This window comes from Hetaerina americana, unplaced genomic scaffold, assembly GCF_022747635.1.
Source record: "Hetaerina americana unplaced genomic scaffold, ioHetAmer1.1.p SCAF_78, whole genome shotgun sequence".
Lineage (NCBI taxonomy): Eukaryota > Metazoa > Arthropoda > Insecta > Odonata > Calopterygidae > Hetaerina > Hetaerina americana.
Window position 1 is genome coordinate 1,409,451 of NW_027287405.1, and position 19,137 is coordinate 1,428,587.

Sequence of the window (19,137 nt, forward strand, 5' to 3'; positions counted from 1 at the left end):
AATGATACCCTCCGGCTCCAATTACTCTACCTTTCATTTATTCCTGAAAGAGTCATTCTAAATATCCCTTGTCGAAGAAAGCCACAGTAAAGTCACAATCACACATTAGTTGCTTGCAAGGAAACTAATCCCATGTCAAAGATCAACTTACCTAATTCACACTGATTACCTCAAAATGGTTTGCTAGGAGTTTAAGCCAGACTCCAGTGATGACTGCAAGGACATGCAATGGAAGGTGTGCACACACTATCACACACGTATTTCTTTGAAGTGGTTAACAGGGAAGTGAATCCCAATTAAAAGGCCAGGGCCCTGGGTCCAAAAAGCAAATTGCCACTTTTCCCAGGTTGTGAAAATGCCATTAAATTAATAGGCTTATGATCAATACACAAGATAAATGGACATTGGTGAAATTTAGTAAAGTGAATATGCATGTTTCAATCACTTGGTAATTTTTTTCAACACATAGAAGTTTTAAATAACAGCAACGTTGAAAGGAATCAGGAAAGGGCATCACCAGCCATCATATGGGAAGTAGCATGGGAGAGATAAAGGGACATGAAAGAAAAGATTTATAATATCAAAATTTTTTAATGATGTTAGTGGGTGAGAGGAGGGTCCAAGACTGCTGTTTCCCTGTATTCACAGTTAAATGGATAGGCCCCTCATTCAAGAACTGGTGGTAGAGCTCAGACTCACCTTCTAGGATGATTTACTTCCTTTGATTCAATCAAACAGCACAAGGTCCACTATGAGACGAAATTCTAGCATCTTCACCACCTTACGTGAAATCCTTATGGAAAATTTTGAAGAGGCAAAGTTCGTTATCCAAGAGATAGTAGGTTTTCTATTGGATTCACTTATGTTTAATTACCACAAAGTTTTTAATCCTGATTCAGAACTGCTTTAGCTCTGCATTGGAGCTCATCCTCTTTAAGGGAATTTACTTTGCATGAACAATCCACACACATATAATCGAGAGTTTACTGTAATGATTTAAATGAAAATGTACACACAAATTATGATAAATGACTCAATATTCATTGTTCATGTTTTTTAAAATATACATTGCAATTTACAAACAATTTTGGAGCAATCATTTAACCACCCATGTGACCTCTGGGTGTTACAATTAACCAGTTTTAAAACACAGACATTCTGGTACACTGGAGTGCCATAGAGGTAACTGATACTAAATAATAATAGCATCTTTCTTCTGAAAAAATCTCTAGTATTTTATACAGATAATGATGCATAGGATTCACAGCAGGTACTAAAATTCTAGTATCATTTTGATTGATCAGGTCAAAGACCTTTGAAATCCATAATACTCCATTATAAGAATATTTAAAAAAAGAAAAGACTTCAGCTTATGAAAGAATCCATAAATTTTAGTCCATATAATGTTCACTAACAAATTACATATAGCAACTGTTTGAGAAAAAATAGAAGCTTTTTAACAATAACTTTGAGTGAATAAAACCATTCACTAAGAATTGCAGCCTCACAAGACTAGAATGAGAATACGTAGTCATGGGTGCTGGCAGGTTGAAATCCAGGGAAATGAGGGTGGGAGAGGGAAAAAGGTCTCCATGTCTTATGGCTACCAAAATTCTTTTTTACCCTATTTTATTACATGAATGGCATTTCCTACCAATACACATTCATGGTATTACATACATACATGGCCGGATTAACAAAATGAATCTTGTTATACATTGGAAATTTATGGCAGCACCAAAAGTCAAGGGGGAAAAGGCAATAGGCTCCCATAGCATCCCCTGCCAGCATCTATGTACATTCTCTAATACATAGTTAAAAAAATGCCAACAATGCCTAAAAATCTCTTGTAGAGAATATTCTATCAAAAATCAGAATTATATATACAAATTTCCAAAAGGTGATAATAATCTTTGAGGGAAACCAAAATGAACATTGATTTACCACTCATTTTAAAATTATTGACACATTTGTACACGGCTTGTAGAAAATTTTTATCAGTTAAAAAATTTAAGCTGGCACATAAACGAGCTTCAATCCATAAAGCTACTCTATGTCTTCATACGTTGTAGGAATGTTGCCAAAGTCAAGATTTGAACTTTTGGCAGAAAGAATTATTTTATTAACACCTGGCTCAGTTTTGCGGGTAGCTGAAGCTTTCTTAGGAGTCCTGCTTCTTTTTCCCCCCTCAAGAGTTGAATTGAGCCCCCCTTCTCCAGCACCTGAACCTTTCCCACTGGATTCCAACTTCTTCTTTGGAGCAAGGCAATTGGAATGTCGAGTCCTGAATGAAAATGAATGAATTGATGGTTCATTAGATACACCCTGACCTAAAATAAATGGAGAGAACACATTATATTATGTGACTAACTTAAAATAGAAAGACCATTTTAACGTCCAGTATTTTTTTTACAAATAAAACTGAAATTAAAACTGAATACCATGAATATTATAAATATCACAATAAGAATTGCTTGAAACTGGATCCAATTATACCAAATATGTATAAAATTTTAAGGACATGTTGCAAAAAGAAAAGTGGAGCACGTATGGACCTTGTTTAACAGGTTAAACTAAATTCAAAGAAAAAATGGAAGATTGATTTTAACTGTTTTGCATGAACAGTGCAAGAAGTATAAGATGAAAATCAACCATAGGAAAACAAATGCAAAAAAATTCTTAATAAATACAAGAATGAAAAGGATTGCCTTATGAAAGTACTTTACATGTAAATGGACAATGAATATTGGACATTAATAGAAGGCATTAGATAAAGAATTTGCAAAGAGGTAGTTAATAAAAGTTCCTTCTGTAAATAAATAGAGAAAACTAATTTAAACTTTGATAGAGTAAATAATGTTGCATGGCTTCAAACCCTGGGTGTTGAGAAAATAGATGAGTATAGATTTGACATTTTGAGATGAAGATGAAAAGAAGAATAGGGACAATAAAATAATGGAAAGAATAATAAAGTTACAGTGGAACTTCACTAAAAAAGCACCTGGCATAATGAGTAATTCACATTATTAGCAAAATTGTTGGTCCCAAAATTGACTTGCTGAATGAATGACTTTAACACATAATGGGTGGTGAGGAGAGAGGAATTCCTGAAATGATTGCATGCCTGCTACTTCAGTTTGTGTTTAGCCCCTGTTCGGCTAGCATTTTAGAGTCGCTAGTGAGAATAAATTTTTCCCAACTTATGTTCCGACTTATTGTTAGGTATTCTTTGCTGCAAAGTTTAATAATACTTTGTGCATAGTTTCAAAAATGACCCAGAAAAAATCCATCCGAGAATAAACAATAAACGAATAAAGATAACAGTAGAATGAAAAGCGTTATCATTGAAAATCTGGAATAAGGTGTAAGCATGGCTGATCTAGTACCATATCAACAATCGGTCGACAACCACAATTTGCACATTCTTCACGCACAAGAACAAAATAAAGGTGCTAGATGCTTCAAAGAGAGTGATAAGAATATCTATGCAACAGGCATGTATTCTGAACGATGTTGAACGGCTACTTCCCATAAGATAAAGGAAAGAAATTGCAATGCGACATTATTAATGAGAATATCCTTTGTGAGAAGGGGAAAGTGATTTTCTCCAACCTCGATAGAAGATGTCAGGATCATCAATGGCTGAAGAAGTATTTTAGGGGAGCCATGCGTGATTCAAGAAGTTAACAAGAAGAAGTGGTATAAACGGCATTGTTAGGCAAGGTGAAGCAGCAAGCTTCAACCATACCTCACAATACCCCTTATGTGCCTCACAACTTTGTCCCTTCATAGCCATTAATGCTTCAAAACCATTTAATTCAGGCTCTACATGTCAATGAAAAGTGCAACCACCTACCGATGATGACCCTAATCATAATCCATTCCATTTATCCTTTTTTTTATTCTTCCCTCTATTTCTGCCAACCATGCTTTCACCCATTTAAAAATTAGAGTACAAACTGAGGATTGCCTAAGTTAATGGGAAGAATTAACTTCAGAGTTTACGTGAAAAATAAGCAGCAGAAATATGGTATCAAATATTATTATTATGTGACACATCGACAAGGGACATTCCCCATGCAGAGGTATATAATAGGTCATCCAGATCAGAGGATTAAAAGTTTCAGCTTTTATGGAGATACTAAGTGACCACTATACATGATACTATTTAGGAAGAAAAGAGACAATATTCATGGACCCCTTTTATGCCATCCCACGCCCGATCAATTTTTTATGGAAGCATAATAATATGGCTGTAGTTACAGTATTGAAAAATTGAAAAAGTTTGCCAAAAGGAATGAAAATTTTAAAAAAGAAATTATTTTCAGGGTAGACCATCATCTACGGGCAATAAAATGGCAAGACTCCAGGGGCAACTATATTGTAGTTATAACTACATTTGGATGACTCTATTGACAACAAAGCACAGATATCCTAGGAATTTTAAGACTTCAATGGCACAAGAATACAAATTGCAAAGAATTAAGTATCTTGTGCAATTCTCTTCTAATTACAGTTTTAAATTAAACCAATATATAGCTGGAAAAGAATATTAAATACTTAAATACAGAACTATGATACACGTAAGTACAATTAAACACAGTTTTGCACCATCCTCTCTCTGTTGATAGTGTTACCTGTCCTGCTCCAGGCATGTAAGCTAACATTGTAATTGCAGTAATGTTATAATGGATAGTCAAGCAAGGATAACACATATTTAAAAAGGAAAATAAAGGTAAAATAAAGTTTATTTGGACATTTTTAATCTGTCTCCAATAATTTCTTTAAGCAATTAAATTACCATTGCATCCTCTAAAAATTTGAATTTCTACAGACTTAAAAGGATCAAGGTGTTATGACTGATTACGATGCATTCAATGTAACAAGTATTTTTAGGTATGCATACTGCACCACAGTCCTTGGCATCAAAGCCTACTTTAAACACAAAGGTGTTTTCCTCTGATAAGTTCAAAGAACTGCAGGAATTCCTACAGTTCTTTGAATTTGAGATGCATATTATTTTCATAGTTACTACATTTTGAAAGTACAATTGAAGTGCCAACCCTGTTTACGAAACTGAAATTACTCATATCAGAATATGTTACTAAAGGAATAAATCCCTAAAAAATTCAAAATAGATTGTTAACTTCTATCTAAATAGATTATGGATGAATTTTCCCCACAACCTTATTACAGAATTGATTCAAGTGAAAATTTGAATTGTCCAATTAAAAATTCTTGAATTAAACTGCATTACAGAATATTTATGTGTTTTTTTTGCCATTCACAGTCAACTGGCAATATGAAAATGCAATTTTAAAAATTGTCCGAAGTCATCCCTTAGACAGTAAAACACAGTAATCAACCCAAAGGTCGGTTCGGTAAGTGATAGTAGAGTAGTAAGGTGATCACTAATAAGCCCAATTGTATGTGAAATTCACACTTCAGGGTAGGTGGGCCATTTCCTTTCCCTGTGCCAGTTATGGTTACCCAGGAAGATCTGGTACCTGACAAATCACACACACTCCTGATTTTATTTCCCAGAATGAAATGCACCCATTAAAATTAGCCAGAGCATAAAAGGAAAAACTAAGAAAAAGAGGAACTAACTTGTGCGTCTTGAGGGTGCTTGACTGGTTGAACTCTCTCCCACAGTCATCACACTTGTATGGGCGCTCTCCCGTATGTATGCGCTCATGGCGAATTATGTGCGACAAGTGATAGAACGCTTTGCCACATGCACCACAAATGTATGGCTTTTCCTTTGTGTGGGTCCTGAAACAAGAGAACAAAACAAGAGATAATTTGTCACCCACAACAAGTCTCAGTGAATTATATTCACATCACTTTAACAACTATATAGATTGTAGAAAACCAAACTGAAAATATATTTCTCTAGCCCATGCTACATCAGAGTGAACTCTAAGTCAGAGGAAATATCTTTTTTTAATTTTATCTTGTTATTTTAAACTAATAGGCTAGTCATTTAATAAGTTCTAAGGAAAAAAAAACAGAAATATAAATTACTTTGGGTAGATTTTTTTTATTTTTTAACATACTATCCTTTAAGCTCTATACATTTTCTCAGCACTCCTCTAACGTTTTTAGCCATTGAAATTCAAATCAAAGTTTTCAATTCTCCTTCTAGTGCTGGCCATTTTGCAATTCCATGTGGCAGGTTATGTTTACTGTGAATAGCTTTCTGTAGTTCCTCTTCCTGTCTTAACCAACTAATTATTATATTTTCGGTTTGGGGAGATCCAAAAATCCTTCTGTTGCTGTTTCTATGTTCTTTTGCATGCGTAATTACTGATAGCTTGAATGCAGTATCTTAGTAGAATCAGCATTGATTTTTTACCAATGCTTTGTCATGAAATTTCAACATAAATAAACTTTGATGACATGTAAAAAAAAATGTTTCATTTAAAAATGCATTTCAAGGTTTTAAAAAGAAGTAACACCCTGCTACTTATATTTTTTTGATGCATAAAAGCAATTTCGATCATTGCCATTAGAGCAATGAACTTATCTATATAAGTCAGATATGGCCGAGAGTGCTTTACTAAAACTCATACATCACCAAAGAATATGGAATTACTACCAGGACACACCCTAAGGGAGCATAACATAAAGATGGGAGTTGCACCATTCACAACTGAATGGAATGCATGATTTTATCAATTTCCACCAACTGAAATAATACATACAAGCACACATTGGAGAAAATGTAACTTTAGATGTCGGTGGATGTGAAATCATTTTACTTGAATTTCAAAGTGAAGCAAAACATATATCATAAAATTAATTATTTTTACTGAGCAGAAAAAAATATTATGAAAAGATTTATTCAAAATCCCTCTTTCCTAAAAAAAGCAAAAAGCAATATCATATCTAAAAATGTTTATTAATATAAACCAGAAGTTTTAGAGATAATTACAATTACTGGTGCATAAGATCACATATTTGCATCACATAATTTAGGCATGTACTGAGGGGAACAAAATCATCCAATAAGCCACAAAATATGGTAACATTATATCAAAGATTAAATTATTTAGATCATCTAAGAGGTCCAAAAACTACAGAATTTTATGAACTAAAATATGGGGTTTCAAATAAGCATGATGACAGTGGAGAAAATGAGACATAAACATTCATGATAAAAAAACTGTTGCAAGCAGCCTAATCAGGCAGGATATTTCAGGGGTATATTCAATTTACTCACCTCAAGTGAACTTTCAGATCATACTTCTTATAAAAGTTTTTATGGCATTCAGTGCAAGTGTGAGGTCTCTCTTTGAAATGGTCCCTTTTTATATGCTCCTAGAAGTTAAAATGAAAATAAATTATTTAAAAAATTGCTTATTTCTAGAAATAGCATTGGTTTTAAGCCCAAAATTGGATAATGATATTGTTGACATCCTATTTCTATTTAGGATAATAGCAAATACTGTCACAATAACATTCCAATATCTGAATACAATATTCTTTTACATTTTAGATAGCACAACCATATTTTTAGTAGAAGGGTAGTAACACCACAGCCTGACCAGCAAGTAGCCTCATTGGGAAAGCCTCTTTTCCTAGAGCAATTCTTCTCCTTACATCCCAACTACTTTGATCATGTAGGTCCAAAACACTACCGAGATACGTAAACTGTTCTACCAGCTCTATTTTTTGCCCTCCTATTTTAATGTTTAGCTAAGCCTTTTTCTTCCTGGAAATTTGCATGGCCTTTGTTTTATTTATACTGATTCTCATCCTGTATTTATCGCACTAAATTTCCAATTCACTCAATAATGCCTGTAATCCCTTGGCTGACTGATAAATTAGAGCTTGGTAATCAACAAACCTAACTGATTTTACAAATTTCCCTCCGACTTTCATTCCTACCTCCAGATCTTCCTATGCCTCTTTTATCATTTCCTCCACATATACGTTGAACAGAACTGGTGACATTGAGCTATCCTGCCTTACACCTCTTCCTAACACTGCCCATCTGGACTCTAAGCCCTCCAATTGCACCTGAGCTGTCTGAGATATGTACAGGTTGTGGATTAGCCTCCTGTCCCTCCAATCTATTCCTATTTTCTGCAATATACTCAAGAGTTTTTCCCAATTCACTCTATTAAACGCCTTTTCGAAATCTATTAAACAGGCAAATACCCCCTGATTGAATTCCATATTCTTCTTAATTAGTAATCTCATTACTGCAATGGCATCCCGTGTGCCTCTCCCCTTCCTAAACCCAAACATCATCCCCTAAGTAATTATTTACCCTACTTTCTATCCTTCTGTTGATGATCCTGAGAACCACCTTTAGCTGCATGGGATATCAAACTTATTGTTATAGGAAAGGAACTAACACTGATCTCACAAAGTCTTCTCGCCAGATTCCTTCTTCATAGATACTACAAATCAGTCTATATAGTCTCTTCCTACCACATTTTCCTTAACCCTTCAGTTGGTCTATCCCCAAAGCCTTATTTGATTACATCTCCCTTAATTCCCTTTCTATCTCACTGTTGTGTATGCCTGGACCTAAGCTATCTTCATCTATGTCATATTCCCTTTCTAGGTCTAAGCTTTTTGGCCTAAGTTCCTTGGCCTTTCCCCCTATACCCCCTGACCTTTACCATTTTTCTATATATTCCTTCCATCTCTCTTGGAACTTTTCTGTCTTATCTGTTTTATCTGACTTATCTCAAAATGATAACACAGATCTTGCCTTCTTACTTCCTGTTAGCGTTTAATCTTCTAGCATGGCACACCAATTTTACCCTTCCTTAGCAAACTTTCCATATCCTCGCCCTGTGTCTTCCATCATGCTACTTTTGCTTCATTTGTTACTCGTCTCCAATTATTATTTACCTCTTTGTACTTCCATTTGCCTAACTCTGTGTTTAAATACTTCCATTTATCAAGCCCTGCCACACACCCTATGTAAATATAAATAAATATGTAAATACATATAATTGTCTAAACTCACCTGGACTTGTGAACTTGTGGTATATTCCTTGGAACAGAACCCACAATTGAACTTAGGTGCTGGCCCAGTTTGGTGTGCATTTGACATGTGCTTATTTAAAGTGGATTTCCAAGCAAAGGACTGACCACATATTTTGCACTGGTAACGCTGAAGATCAACAAAATGGATTCCTAGAATTAAAATGAAAATTGATGGTCAACAATCATTAAGAATCTTTACATGCACATGCTAAAAAAAAATAAACCAAACAAACTAAATATCGTATTTTCCTATTGCAAATGCTTATCGTATAATCCTTACAAAAATGTTCAGATGATCGAAAAAATGACAATGCGTATTTTGCAATAAAAATTGAAAAAATCCAAACATAAACATATTTTTACACACACTATATATAATTTTTACACGCATATGTATATACATAAATGTATATACAGATGCGCGGCATCTTTACATGTTCAAGATAACTATGAAGCCCTGGTCGCACGGTATCTATACAAATTCATAATAACTAAAAAGTTCTGGGTGTGCATTATACCTAAGGTGCTATCAATGAGAAAATACGGTAGTTCTAATCTTTTAAATTCCCATGACCTCCCATCATTTACAAAAACTGTTAAAAAATAAAGAAGTTAATTACTGAATACAATGGTGAACTACATTAAGATGGAAATTATTACTCAGATATCTGAAGCCACCGACTCAACTTATGCATGGTTGTAATGAACTAATTCTATGGAAACGTTTTCCTCTGGAGCAAAAATTTTGTAAAAAATATTTTTTCAATACTTATGGGGTTGAAAATTGTACAAGGTGTTTGTTTGAGTCACAAATAAAAAAATAAAAATACCAGAATGTAAGAAAATTTTATCTTTTTCAAGCTCCTGTGACATTTATAACTTACCCAGATGTTGCTTATAATTGCTATTTTTGGCAAATACTTTTCCACACTCATCACATTTAAAGGTTTTACCGGCAGGTTTAGATTTTTCAGTCTGTGCTACATCTGCTAAGTCATCGGGCTGATCATTTTGGCCGTCATCTTTCTGCAACACATCAAAGAGTTTAGTTAATTAGAGAAACAGAATGTATAACAGACCCAGCATGGAATCAAAATATAAAAGTGGAAGCTAAAATGCTAATGCATATAAATTAAATAGTAATAGGGCCATACATCATACACAGCAAAGACCAAAGATCAGAATCGACAAGAACTAGTCGCCTTCTGGTGACTGTCTCATCGACACGTCAATTAAACATCACTTTGATAAAACTTTCTGAATTTGTAACTTTAAATGCACTTCATCAAATGACGATAATAAAACAGGATTTTTTCCCGTTAGTTATCATGAATAATAACATATAAAATCAAAGGCTTCATACATAAGAGGACTACCACGGGAAGAATTATGGATTAATGGTGCAGGAATAAATTTCAGTCTAAAAAAAACTGAGATGAAGAATGGATTTTAACAATTAAATTAACTAAATTAATGTAACAACAACAGAAAAAATAGCCAGATATCAATTCCTATTGGGTAGACGATCCTCAGGCAGTCCAAAGAAAAGACAAAGAGAGATAAAGCACACTTAACACCAAAGATGAGGAGGAATCTTTCTTATAAAAGAAGAAGAAATTATTTTGACCAGGGCTATCAGAGAAAGAGGATGACTATAACAAGCGTAAAAAAATACCATTTAAGTACTTATCACTAATAAACTATAGTTCTCCAAAATAAATTATCACCTCACCGTGATGGGTAGGTCCTGTCCAAACCACTGTATGCTCATGAAATGCAATATTAAATTCTTTGTAGATGAGGAAGTGAACTAACTCCAATCTCATTACAATAAAATAATAATAGATAATTTAACGGAACCAGACATGCAAGTTCTACAGTGAAAAGATAATTATGCTCTCAGCAACATTTATCAGCATTAAGAGTAACATGATCAGTGATAATATAAACAAATTAGGTTACTAAATAACTATTAAAAACTGAAATTAAATTTAAAATACTTTGCCTTTCCACATAAACCACTTTTATTACGACCTACGCTTTGTTATGGTATAACATCATCTGGTACCATAACGAAACCTAGGTCATAATAAAAGTGGTTTATGTGGAAAGGCAAAGTATTTTAAATTTAATTCCAAAATGAAGAATTTGCACCAAGTGATGCCAGAAACTGTTCCATTTATTCAAAACTGTTTTTTTCAAAGAAGATTAACTGACTGATATCTAACCCCAATATCATTTTTACTGCAATATTGACTTCAAGAATTTAATCTTTCATAAGCAATCTACCCGGTTAGGGTAGTTTTTTAATGGACTCGGGTGCTATACACTACAGTACTCCTAAGAATATGTTTCCCGGATATTTATTTAACTGGGCATTTCTTTAAGTCACACGCTAACAAAGAGATTAAATGAAGGCATTAAACAAAAAAATTACTGATACACAGGGTGCAGTGTTTTAATCTGGACACATTTCAATTTGAATTTCCCACCATATCGTAGTCCCACTGGAGGTCGCGATTAGCATTCTTGAAAGCTATAGGAATCTAGTAAACAGTCATAACCTCAAATGGCCAAGATGTTATGTATAAGTGTAAAGTACAATCAAAGAGCCGCTAATATGGAAAGTGTAAGAAGATCAAGCAGAAAAAGATAAGAGTAGGAAATGGAAGAATATTAACATAGAATTAGTTAGAAGAATGTACCAAGAGTTGTATAATAAACAGAGATAAGAAATTGATGGGGCAAAGAAGTGTTGTGGAGTAAGTAGTATAAAGATATCAAGAATTTAAAGAGGATGGGCGAAATAGGTGGGCTGCATAGGAAGGTATGTGTTTTATCAGGAATTAAGAAGGGAAAATCTGTGCATACTGTAAAGGATAAGGCAGGAAAATTATTAAATGACCCCTTTAAGTGTTCAGGAGGAATTTAAAGCACACAATGTGGATCTACACAAGGCGCATACCATCTTGTATAGTGTGGAATGATATTAGACCAGCCAGTTAAGACAGAAAGAGAATAGGACTGTTTAGGTCAAAGAGTATTTTATTATGATATAGTAAGGGAATCAAGAGAACACTATTTAAGCATCGAGAAAAACATGGAAGGAAGAGTTTTTATGAGTTACTTAATAGCAAGGAAGGGAAGATTGCCCAAAACATTTTGCCGGATCACAGGTGGTTCCCATCTCAGAAAAAAAGAGAGGCATGGGAGGACTTATAAAATAATAAGTTTGATTTCACAACAGCTAAGGTAGTAGTTAAGATCATCAATAAAAGGATAGAGAGGAGGGCAAATAATTACATTAGAGGATGCTTAGATTGGATTCAACAAGGGGAGCAGCATGTGCAATGTCATAGCAGTAATGAGATCATATTTTTTTTTAAGGTTTTGAGAAAGTATTCCAAGTAAATCGGGTAGAATTAATAAGTGTTGTAGGAAATAGGTTACTTAGGAGCTATTTCACCCGCTCCAAGAGAAATGGACAAACACACAAGAAGGAAGGACAACAAGGAAAGGTGACATACATTGCAAGAAAGAGTAGGTACAATGCATTAATAGGCTTACACAGCCAGAAATAGGAAATGAGACATATTAGCCAACCTATATGATAATAACTTATTTCTTTCATATTTAAAGGAGAAAAATAAAATTGCGCTTCATGGAAATTCATATAAGCTTTAGTAAAAATAGTACTTGGAACCCCACTTTATTTACATGGTTTTATGGCTTTTGTGGCAGTGCTACTGACACACTGATTTAAGGCCAAAATGGCTACTTCCTATAGGTTTACTTTGACTGAAATCTAATCAGTTCATTTACTCTTAATAAAAATATTAATATTAAATTCCATGCCGCTCATGTCAATAGTTTTTTTAATTATGGTACCCGCAAAAACCCTGTCACATACACAAAGAGACATTATCTTGGAGGACTCATATTTTGTGAAAAAAATAAGGAGGATGAGGAAAAATAAGTCAGTGGGACCGGATAATATCTCAATTGACATTCTAAAACTGGGTGATACCGCAATAGCTATGTACCTGAGTCATCTATTTAAAGTAACTTTAAATAATGATGCCTTGCCCAATGATTGGAAAAAAGCAAATATTACACCAATTTTCAAGAAAGGGGATAAAACAATAGCCAACAATTATAGACCGGTAAGCATAACCTCAGTTGTTTGCAAAATAATGGAAAAAAGAATCGTTGACTACATTCGGGAATGGTGGGCAAGAGATAGATGGCTATTCAAACACCAACATGGGTTTAGAACGGGATACTCGTGTGAAACGCAGCTTTTGGGATTAAGTCAATACATCGGCGATGCAATAGATGAAGGAAAGGAAGTGGATGCAGTCATTGTTGATTTTTCGGCAGCTTTTGACCGAGTGCCTCACGATAAATTATTGCTAAAGTTGGATTCGTTACCATTGGACTTGAGGGTAAAACAATGGATAAAAAATTTTCTCAGAGGCAGAACTCAAAAAGTAAAATTAGGGGATACATTTTCAAATGAGGCGAGCGTACTAGCAGGAGTTCCACAGGGTAGTGTTCTAGGGCCATTACTCTTCCTAATTTACGTACACGATCTACCAAACAATTTACATTCCCAAATAAGACTCTTTGCTGATGACTGCATTATATACAGACGGATAGAACATGTAAATGACCACGTAATATTACAAAATGACATCGATCGCCTTGGTGACTGGGTTACAAATAATAATATGGGCATTAATATAAGTAAAAGTAAGCATATTAAATTTTCAAATAAAAAGAATGCAGAAAAGGAAATTTACACTCTCTTCGGAGAAAGAATCCCATGTACTAGTCAATGCAAATATTTAGGCATTTATTTAACTAGGGATCTTGGGTGGGGGGTCCAAGTAGATAATTTGACACGGAAGGCATTTAAAGTATTGCATTGGGTGATGAGAAATTTAAAAGGAAGTGGCGTAGCCACAAAAGAAAAAGCATATAAGGCACTGGTTATCCCTATCCTAGAATACTCCTCCATAGTATGGGATCCATATGAGGTGGGACATATTAAAAAGATAGAAAAAGTTCAAAGAAAGGCAGCAAGATATGTACTCGGAAGGTACAAAAGAACAGATAGTGTCACGGATATGTTAGATGTACTGAAATGGGAGAGTTTGAAAAATAGAAGAAAAAGGAGTAGGTTAGGCGCGATGTATAGAGTTGTTAAAAAGGACGAAGCGTGGGAAGATTTATGGCAAGGGATAGAAAAGCCTAACTTTAAGGGAAAAAACGACCATAGCCACAAAATAAAAATAAGGACTCAAAAAACCAATAAGAAAAAATACTCTTTTTTAAATAGAACCATAATTGATGGGAATCAGCTGCCTGGAGGTTTGTTTGAGCCCTTTCCATCCAATTTGAGAAGTTTTAAGTTGAAATTTAAAGCAGCCACTGGGTAATAAACTTCATTGTAGTCATGAAAATATTGTTTGTATGTGATGTGGACGGCATATTGTACGTGATGTGGAAGTTTGTTTGTATGTGATGTGGAAGTGTCATTATGTAAAAATATTTTATCTCTTCTGTTTTTATGTGTTCGTATGTAATTTTCGTTGTAGAGTTATCTTTGACCTAACCTGACCGTTGCCACCAGGAAATTTGCCTAATTGCAACGTAATTGTGTAAAATAAAATAAAATAAAGACATACTCACACAGAGAATTCATTCAGAAAACTGACTAAATATTTTTATGGCACCTCAGACCATGGCATCAGGCATGCTTCCCAAAGTTCAAAATTTTCATTAAAACAATTTTCTTCCTCTAATACTTATGGAGAAAGTAAAATGCATGAGGACCAATACTGTAAAGGGCAGAGGTTATAACTAAGGACTGCTTACCTTTGCAACTTCTGTAACATCCAGAGGGTCTTTTAAATCAGTATTATTTCCTTCGCTATTAGAGGCAATGAGTTGATCGACACTGTCAAGGGCATCAGTCATTTGATTAGACACTACTGCTTCCTCACTCAAAGGGTCAACCACTTGCATATTGAACTCTTCATCATTCTCTGGCAATTCACTGGCCGTGTAATTGTCATATTTCTTAAAGTAAGCTTCATCTGTGAGGGGTCCCTTTTTAGTCTTGTTATCATTAAGATTAATTGGGGCCATGTATATCACAATCTCAGAATCAGTCTGGTCACGGAGGTTAAGCCACTTCTCTGGGTTTGGCTCAGTCGTGGCACATCCTGGCTCGACCACCCAACTCGCCTCTACATCTCCAGGATGAACCACACTTAATGTGTCACACACCTGAGAGTCTTCCGTAGCACTTCCCGTTTTAACAGCCTCACTTAAATTCCCTAACTGTTCCACTTCAGCCATCTCATCTGTAGGATGAGGTGGTTGAAGAGTATCACACTGTCTCATTTCAACTATCTGATCCTGTTTATTGGGCATATTTGACTCAATTTTTAAAATGTTGTTGTCCAATTCACTTTTGACATTCTCCTCTTTACTAATTTCATCTTGACTCCGAGTCTCCAGGGCACCATCTTCCTCTGTGTCTTCACTAGTGATCCTCCGAATTAATTCATTATAACTGTTCACAACATCCTTCTTTGATGCCTCCTCCTTTTTAATGTTTTTAATTTCCTCTGCATCAAAACATGAATGGAATTTAAAATCATCAGCAGTTGTGTAGTCCTGAAAATAAATGTGATCATGAAAATATGTTTATGTGAAATTTTATAGAGCTACATATACTACATATTTGAATATATGTGGGCATTGATAAATGCAAAGGTATAGTACGAGTATATGAGCAACATAAAAGTAAACTTGGCGTGATTAAGATGACGATTTTTCAGATGTTTGATTATGTAATTAATCACTATAAAGTTAACAAAATAAATGTCAACTATTTAACAGAAAGTAAGTTTATTGTTACAATAGCAAATATTTTTCGTCATTTAACATTACCCTATTCAATAATTAGTATTGGCATTAGCAGACCCAGGTTCAAATACTGCTCAAATCATTTTTTGCAAGGTAAATGCTCACCAAAGAGTAAGCAATATCAATCACTTGGAATATCAAGTTAAGGCTTCCTCTCTGTATTTTTTCCTCTATTTTCTTATGATCACAAAAAGGTTTGAAGAATTCGCTTTTTGGAGGGCTATATTGAGGGTGGCAAATTTGCTAGATACTTGGTAGCATTTTTATGTTTTACTCAATATTCTCCTTAACTCCCTCACTACAGAAATATCCTGTTTGACAAAGGATGCCATTAAAAATACACAATAAATAAAAATAGTAAAAAACCTTCATTACTTCATTCCTGGGTCAGGCCAATCACCTAGGCCTTTTATGATGAAACATTCAAAGAGGTTAGCAATCAGCCAAAGTGCACTTACAACATCCAGCTGCCAAAACACAGTCAATGATTTGTCAGCCATGTGGCATCTTCTTACCATTTGGTAAACAACTTGACTTTATATCTTAATGCTGCAATAGTACACCGATAAAAAACCAATACTACCAGCCAGACTAGCATGATTAAAATTCATGTGTTTATCCACAGTGAATTTCCTGCATCTATCTTCTCTGCCAAATAATTATATTTATCTGTTTTGCTTAACATCACATACTAGGGAAATTTTCTGTATACTAAAACGCAAGTTTTCTGAACATGTAGTAAAAGTTAAACATAGCTATGGAGTTAAACATAGCAGTTTGCAAGATGTCCGGAATACAAAATTTTCAAAATGAATATAAAAAGAATTGGCACATTAAAATGTAAAAAAATTGTAAGTGGAAAAAAGACAGAGGAAGAATTTACAATCCATCAGATGGAAAAATCACAGTAAGACCAGAGTTAATAATAATATAACTTAATAAATGAAAAAGAAACACTTTGTTCCAATCCACCACTTTATTACAGGTACCATTAGTACCTGTAATAAAGTGGTGGATTGGAACAAAGTGTTTCTTTTTCATTTATTAAAATGAACTTCCACTTAGTTGAGGCTGAAACTATTGAAATAATATAACTTAACCAAAAACTAATGCAATGTAATGACAAAAAATATTTCTCTAATCGTGACATGAACCACAGATCATTTCAACAGTAGCAAAGTATGCAAGAGTAGCCAATTAATTGTCCCAAATAACGTATTGCTATTTTATCAAAATTATCAATTTTGATTGTCGATTGATTTGTTGCTATATGAACACGATTCTCATTAACAAATTTTCTATGCCCAAAATGGGATATTTCCAAGGTGAAGGGGTTTAGCAATACAAGACTTCCATCCTTCCACCCTTATTTTGACCATTCAATCCAGACCATGAACATGTTCTGGACTGAATGATCCAGATACATTCATTAACTACAACTGGTTGAAACGCTACTACCAATTTTTAGAAATATTTTAGTATTTATTCCCAAAAATGAATCAAACTGATGCTGGTTAATAATGAAGTTTTGATCTGGTACGATCCTTCTGTCACTTGGAACTGAGATATTCTTTTCATAATAAATAAAAAATTATTTTGACACACGAAAAAGCACTCTAAAAGTTCTCTTTTTACGATTGTCGTAAAAATGACTGCATGCTTTTCCTTATATACTGGAGAGTAGCAGGAATGTTTTTTCTATTAATAGTAATAACTTAGGCCTATTTCTATGTAAGTACTAGGTAAACTAACAAGATAAACCAACTAGGTAAACTTTTTCTTTTGGTTTGCTAGCTTGTAAATTTATTTTTTCTCCCTCATGAATGTGCGTGCACTATAGCAATGAAATTGCATGTATAAATATTGATACATTTTGCATTGTATTAATAAACAATGTGATTAGAGCTAGAACACCAATATGATTGCCATGAATTATATGTTGCACATTGTCATACGATGTGAGCCCTAACCTACATTAACCATGCACTACCTCTTGATCAACATTTAAACAGCCATAAGAATTATGTGAAGGAATAACATGATAGTATCACATCACATGAGGATGTGTAATGGTGGATTTTAATAATAATAAAAATGTCTTTATTGGGGTGAGATAGAGACTCGACTTCTTACATCTAACCCCTAAACCCTTCTCTCACTCCCACCCTCCCCTCTATATCATACCTCAAACTCTTTCAGGTATACCCCAAAGATTTTAAGGTATGATTAAGAGCCAGTATTATGAAATACGGATTTATTGACTCAATCCAGCTTATTCTTAATCAACAATGAGTTCCTGCACACCAAACTTGAGTTTGCTTGCTTATTCCCATATATTTACTCTCCATTTACTCCCCAAAGTGTTATGCACGTAGTAATTCCCTCACAACAAAAATTATCACAAAATAGAATAATCTTGGAAATTTTTTTCATTAATTTTCATATTTTTCATTTTCATCCACAACATCCAAGAGAACCTTTCTTGAATTTTAGCAAATGTTATTTTATTTCATTTAAACAAATGCCGTTTTATCACATTCCAGCATACTACACCAAGTCACGTCAAGAATCATTCAGAAGCCAAAAACAGTCAACATGAATTCCCTCAGACAAGGAATAAAACTTAGAACAAGGTCATAATATTCTTCACACAATTATTGAATGAGCAAAAGAAAGGTATCAAAATATGGTACATAACATGAGCAATTAATATTGAGCTATAAATACAGTGTATGTCTCATAAGCTGGAAAATTGAACTGTAAAATTTTTGAACTGAATATAACAAATGTGATTGTAGATCAACCAAATGCAATTCATGTCAATACTACATATAAATGACTAAATCAAGGAATTGTTTGGAATGAAAGTTATCGATAACTTGTTTGTACTTGTTGTATGCATACTGTTAGGTTAAAGGACATAATTAATACTTACACTGCCACAGCAATTGCAATGGAAATTTGTCTCCTTCTGATGTTTGGCCTCATGATCCTTGAGCATTGCAGAAAAAGGAAAATCTTCTCCACATACATTACAATAAAAACGACGATTCTGAACCATTGATTTTGAATCCTGACATAAATGCAGTAGAAAAAAGAAATGTAATTACAGAAACTAAGGAAAAAAACTAACAAATTTACCACAAACAAAATTATGATCATAGTATCCCAATTAGACGAGCCACTTAC

General features: G+C 34.1%; 1 protein-coding gene across 3 annotated transcripts in view; it reads right to left on the minus strand.

The window, feature by feature from the left end:
- Positions 1-932: 932 nt before the first annotated feature.
- LOC139697490 (zinc finger protein 420-like) overlaps positions 933-19,137 on the minus strand; it is a 37,307-nt gene continuing 19,102 nt past the window's right edge. For all 3 annotated transcript variants that reach the window (XM_071596217.1, XM_071596215.1, XM_071596216.1), the window contains exons 9-15: positions 18,884-19,021; positions 14,890-15,696; positions 9,894-10,035; positions 8,990-9,159; positions 7,226-7,323; positions 5,611-5,775; positions 933-2,284 (exon numbers count right to left, since the gene is read on the minus strand). In XM_071596217.1, coding sequence (XP_071452318.1) covers positions 2,047-2,284; positions 5,611-5,775; positions 7,226-7,323; positions 8,990-9,159; positions 9,894-10,035; positions 14,890-15,696; positions 18,884-19,021 — 1,758 coding nt within the window. In that variant the 3' untranslated portion in view covers positions 933-2,046. The remainder of the gene's footprint in view (positions 2,285-5,610; positions 5,776-7,225; positions 7,324-8,989; positions 9,160-9,893; positions 10,036-14,889; positions 15,697-18,883; positions 19,022-19,137) is intronic.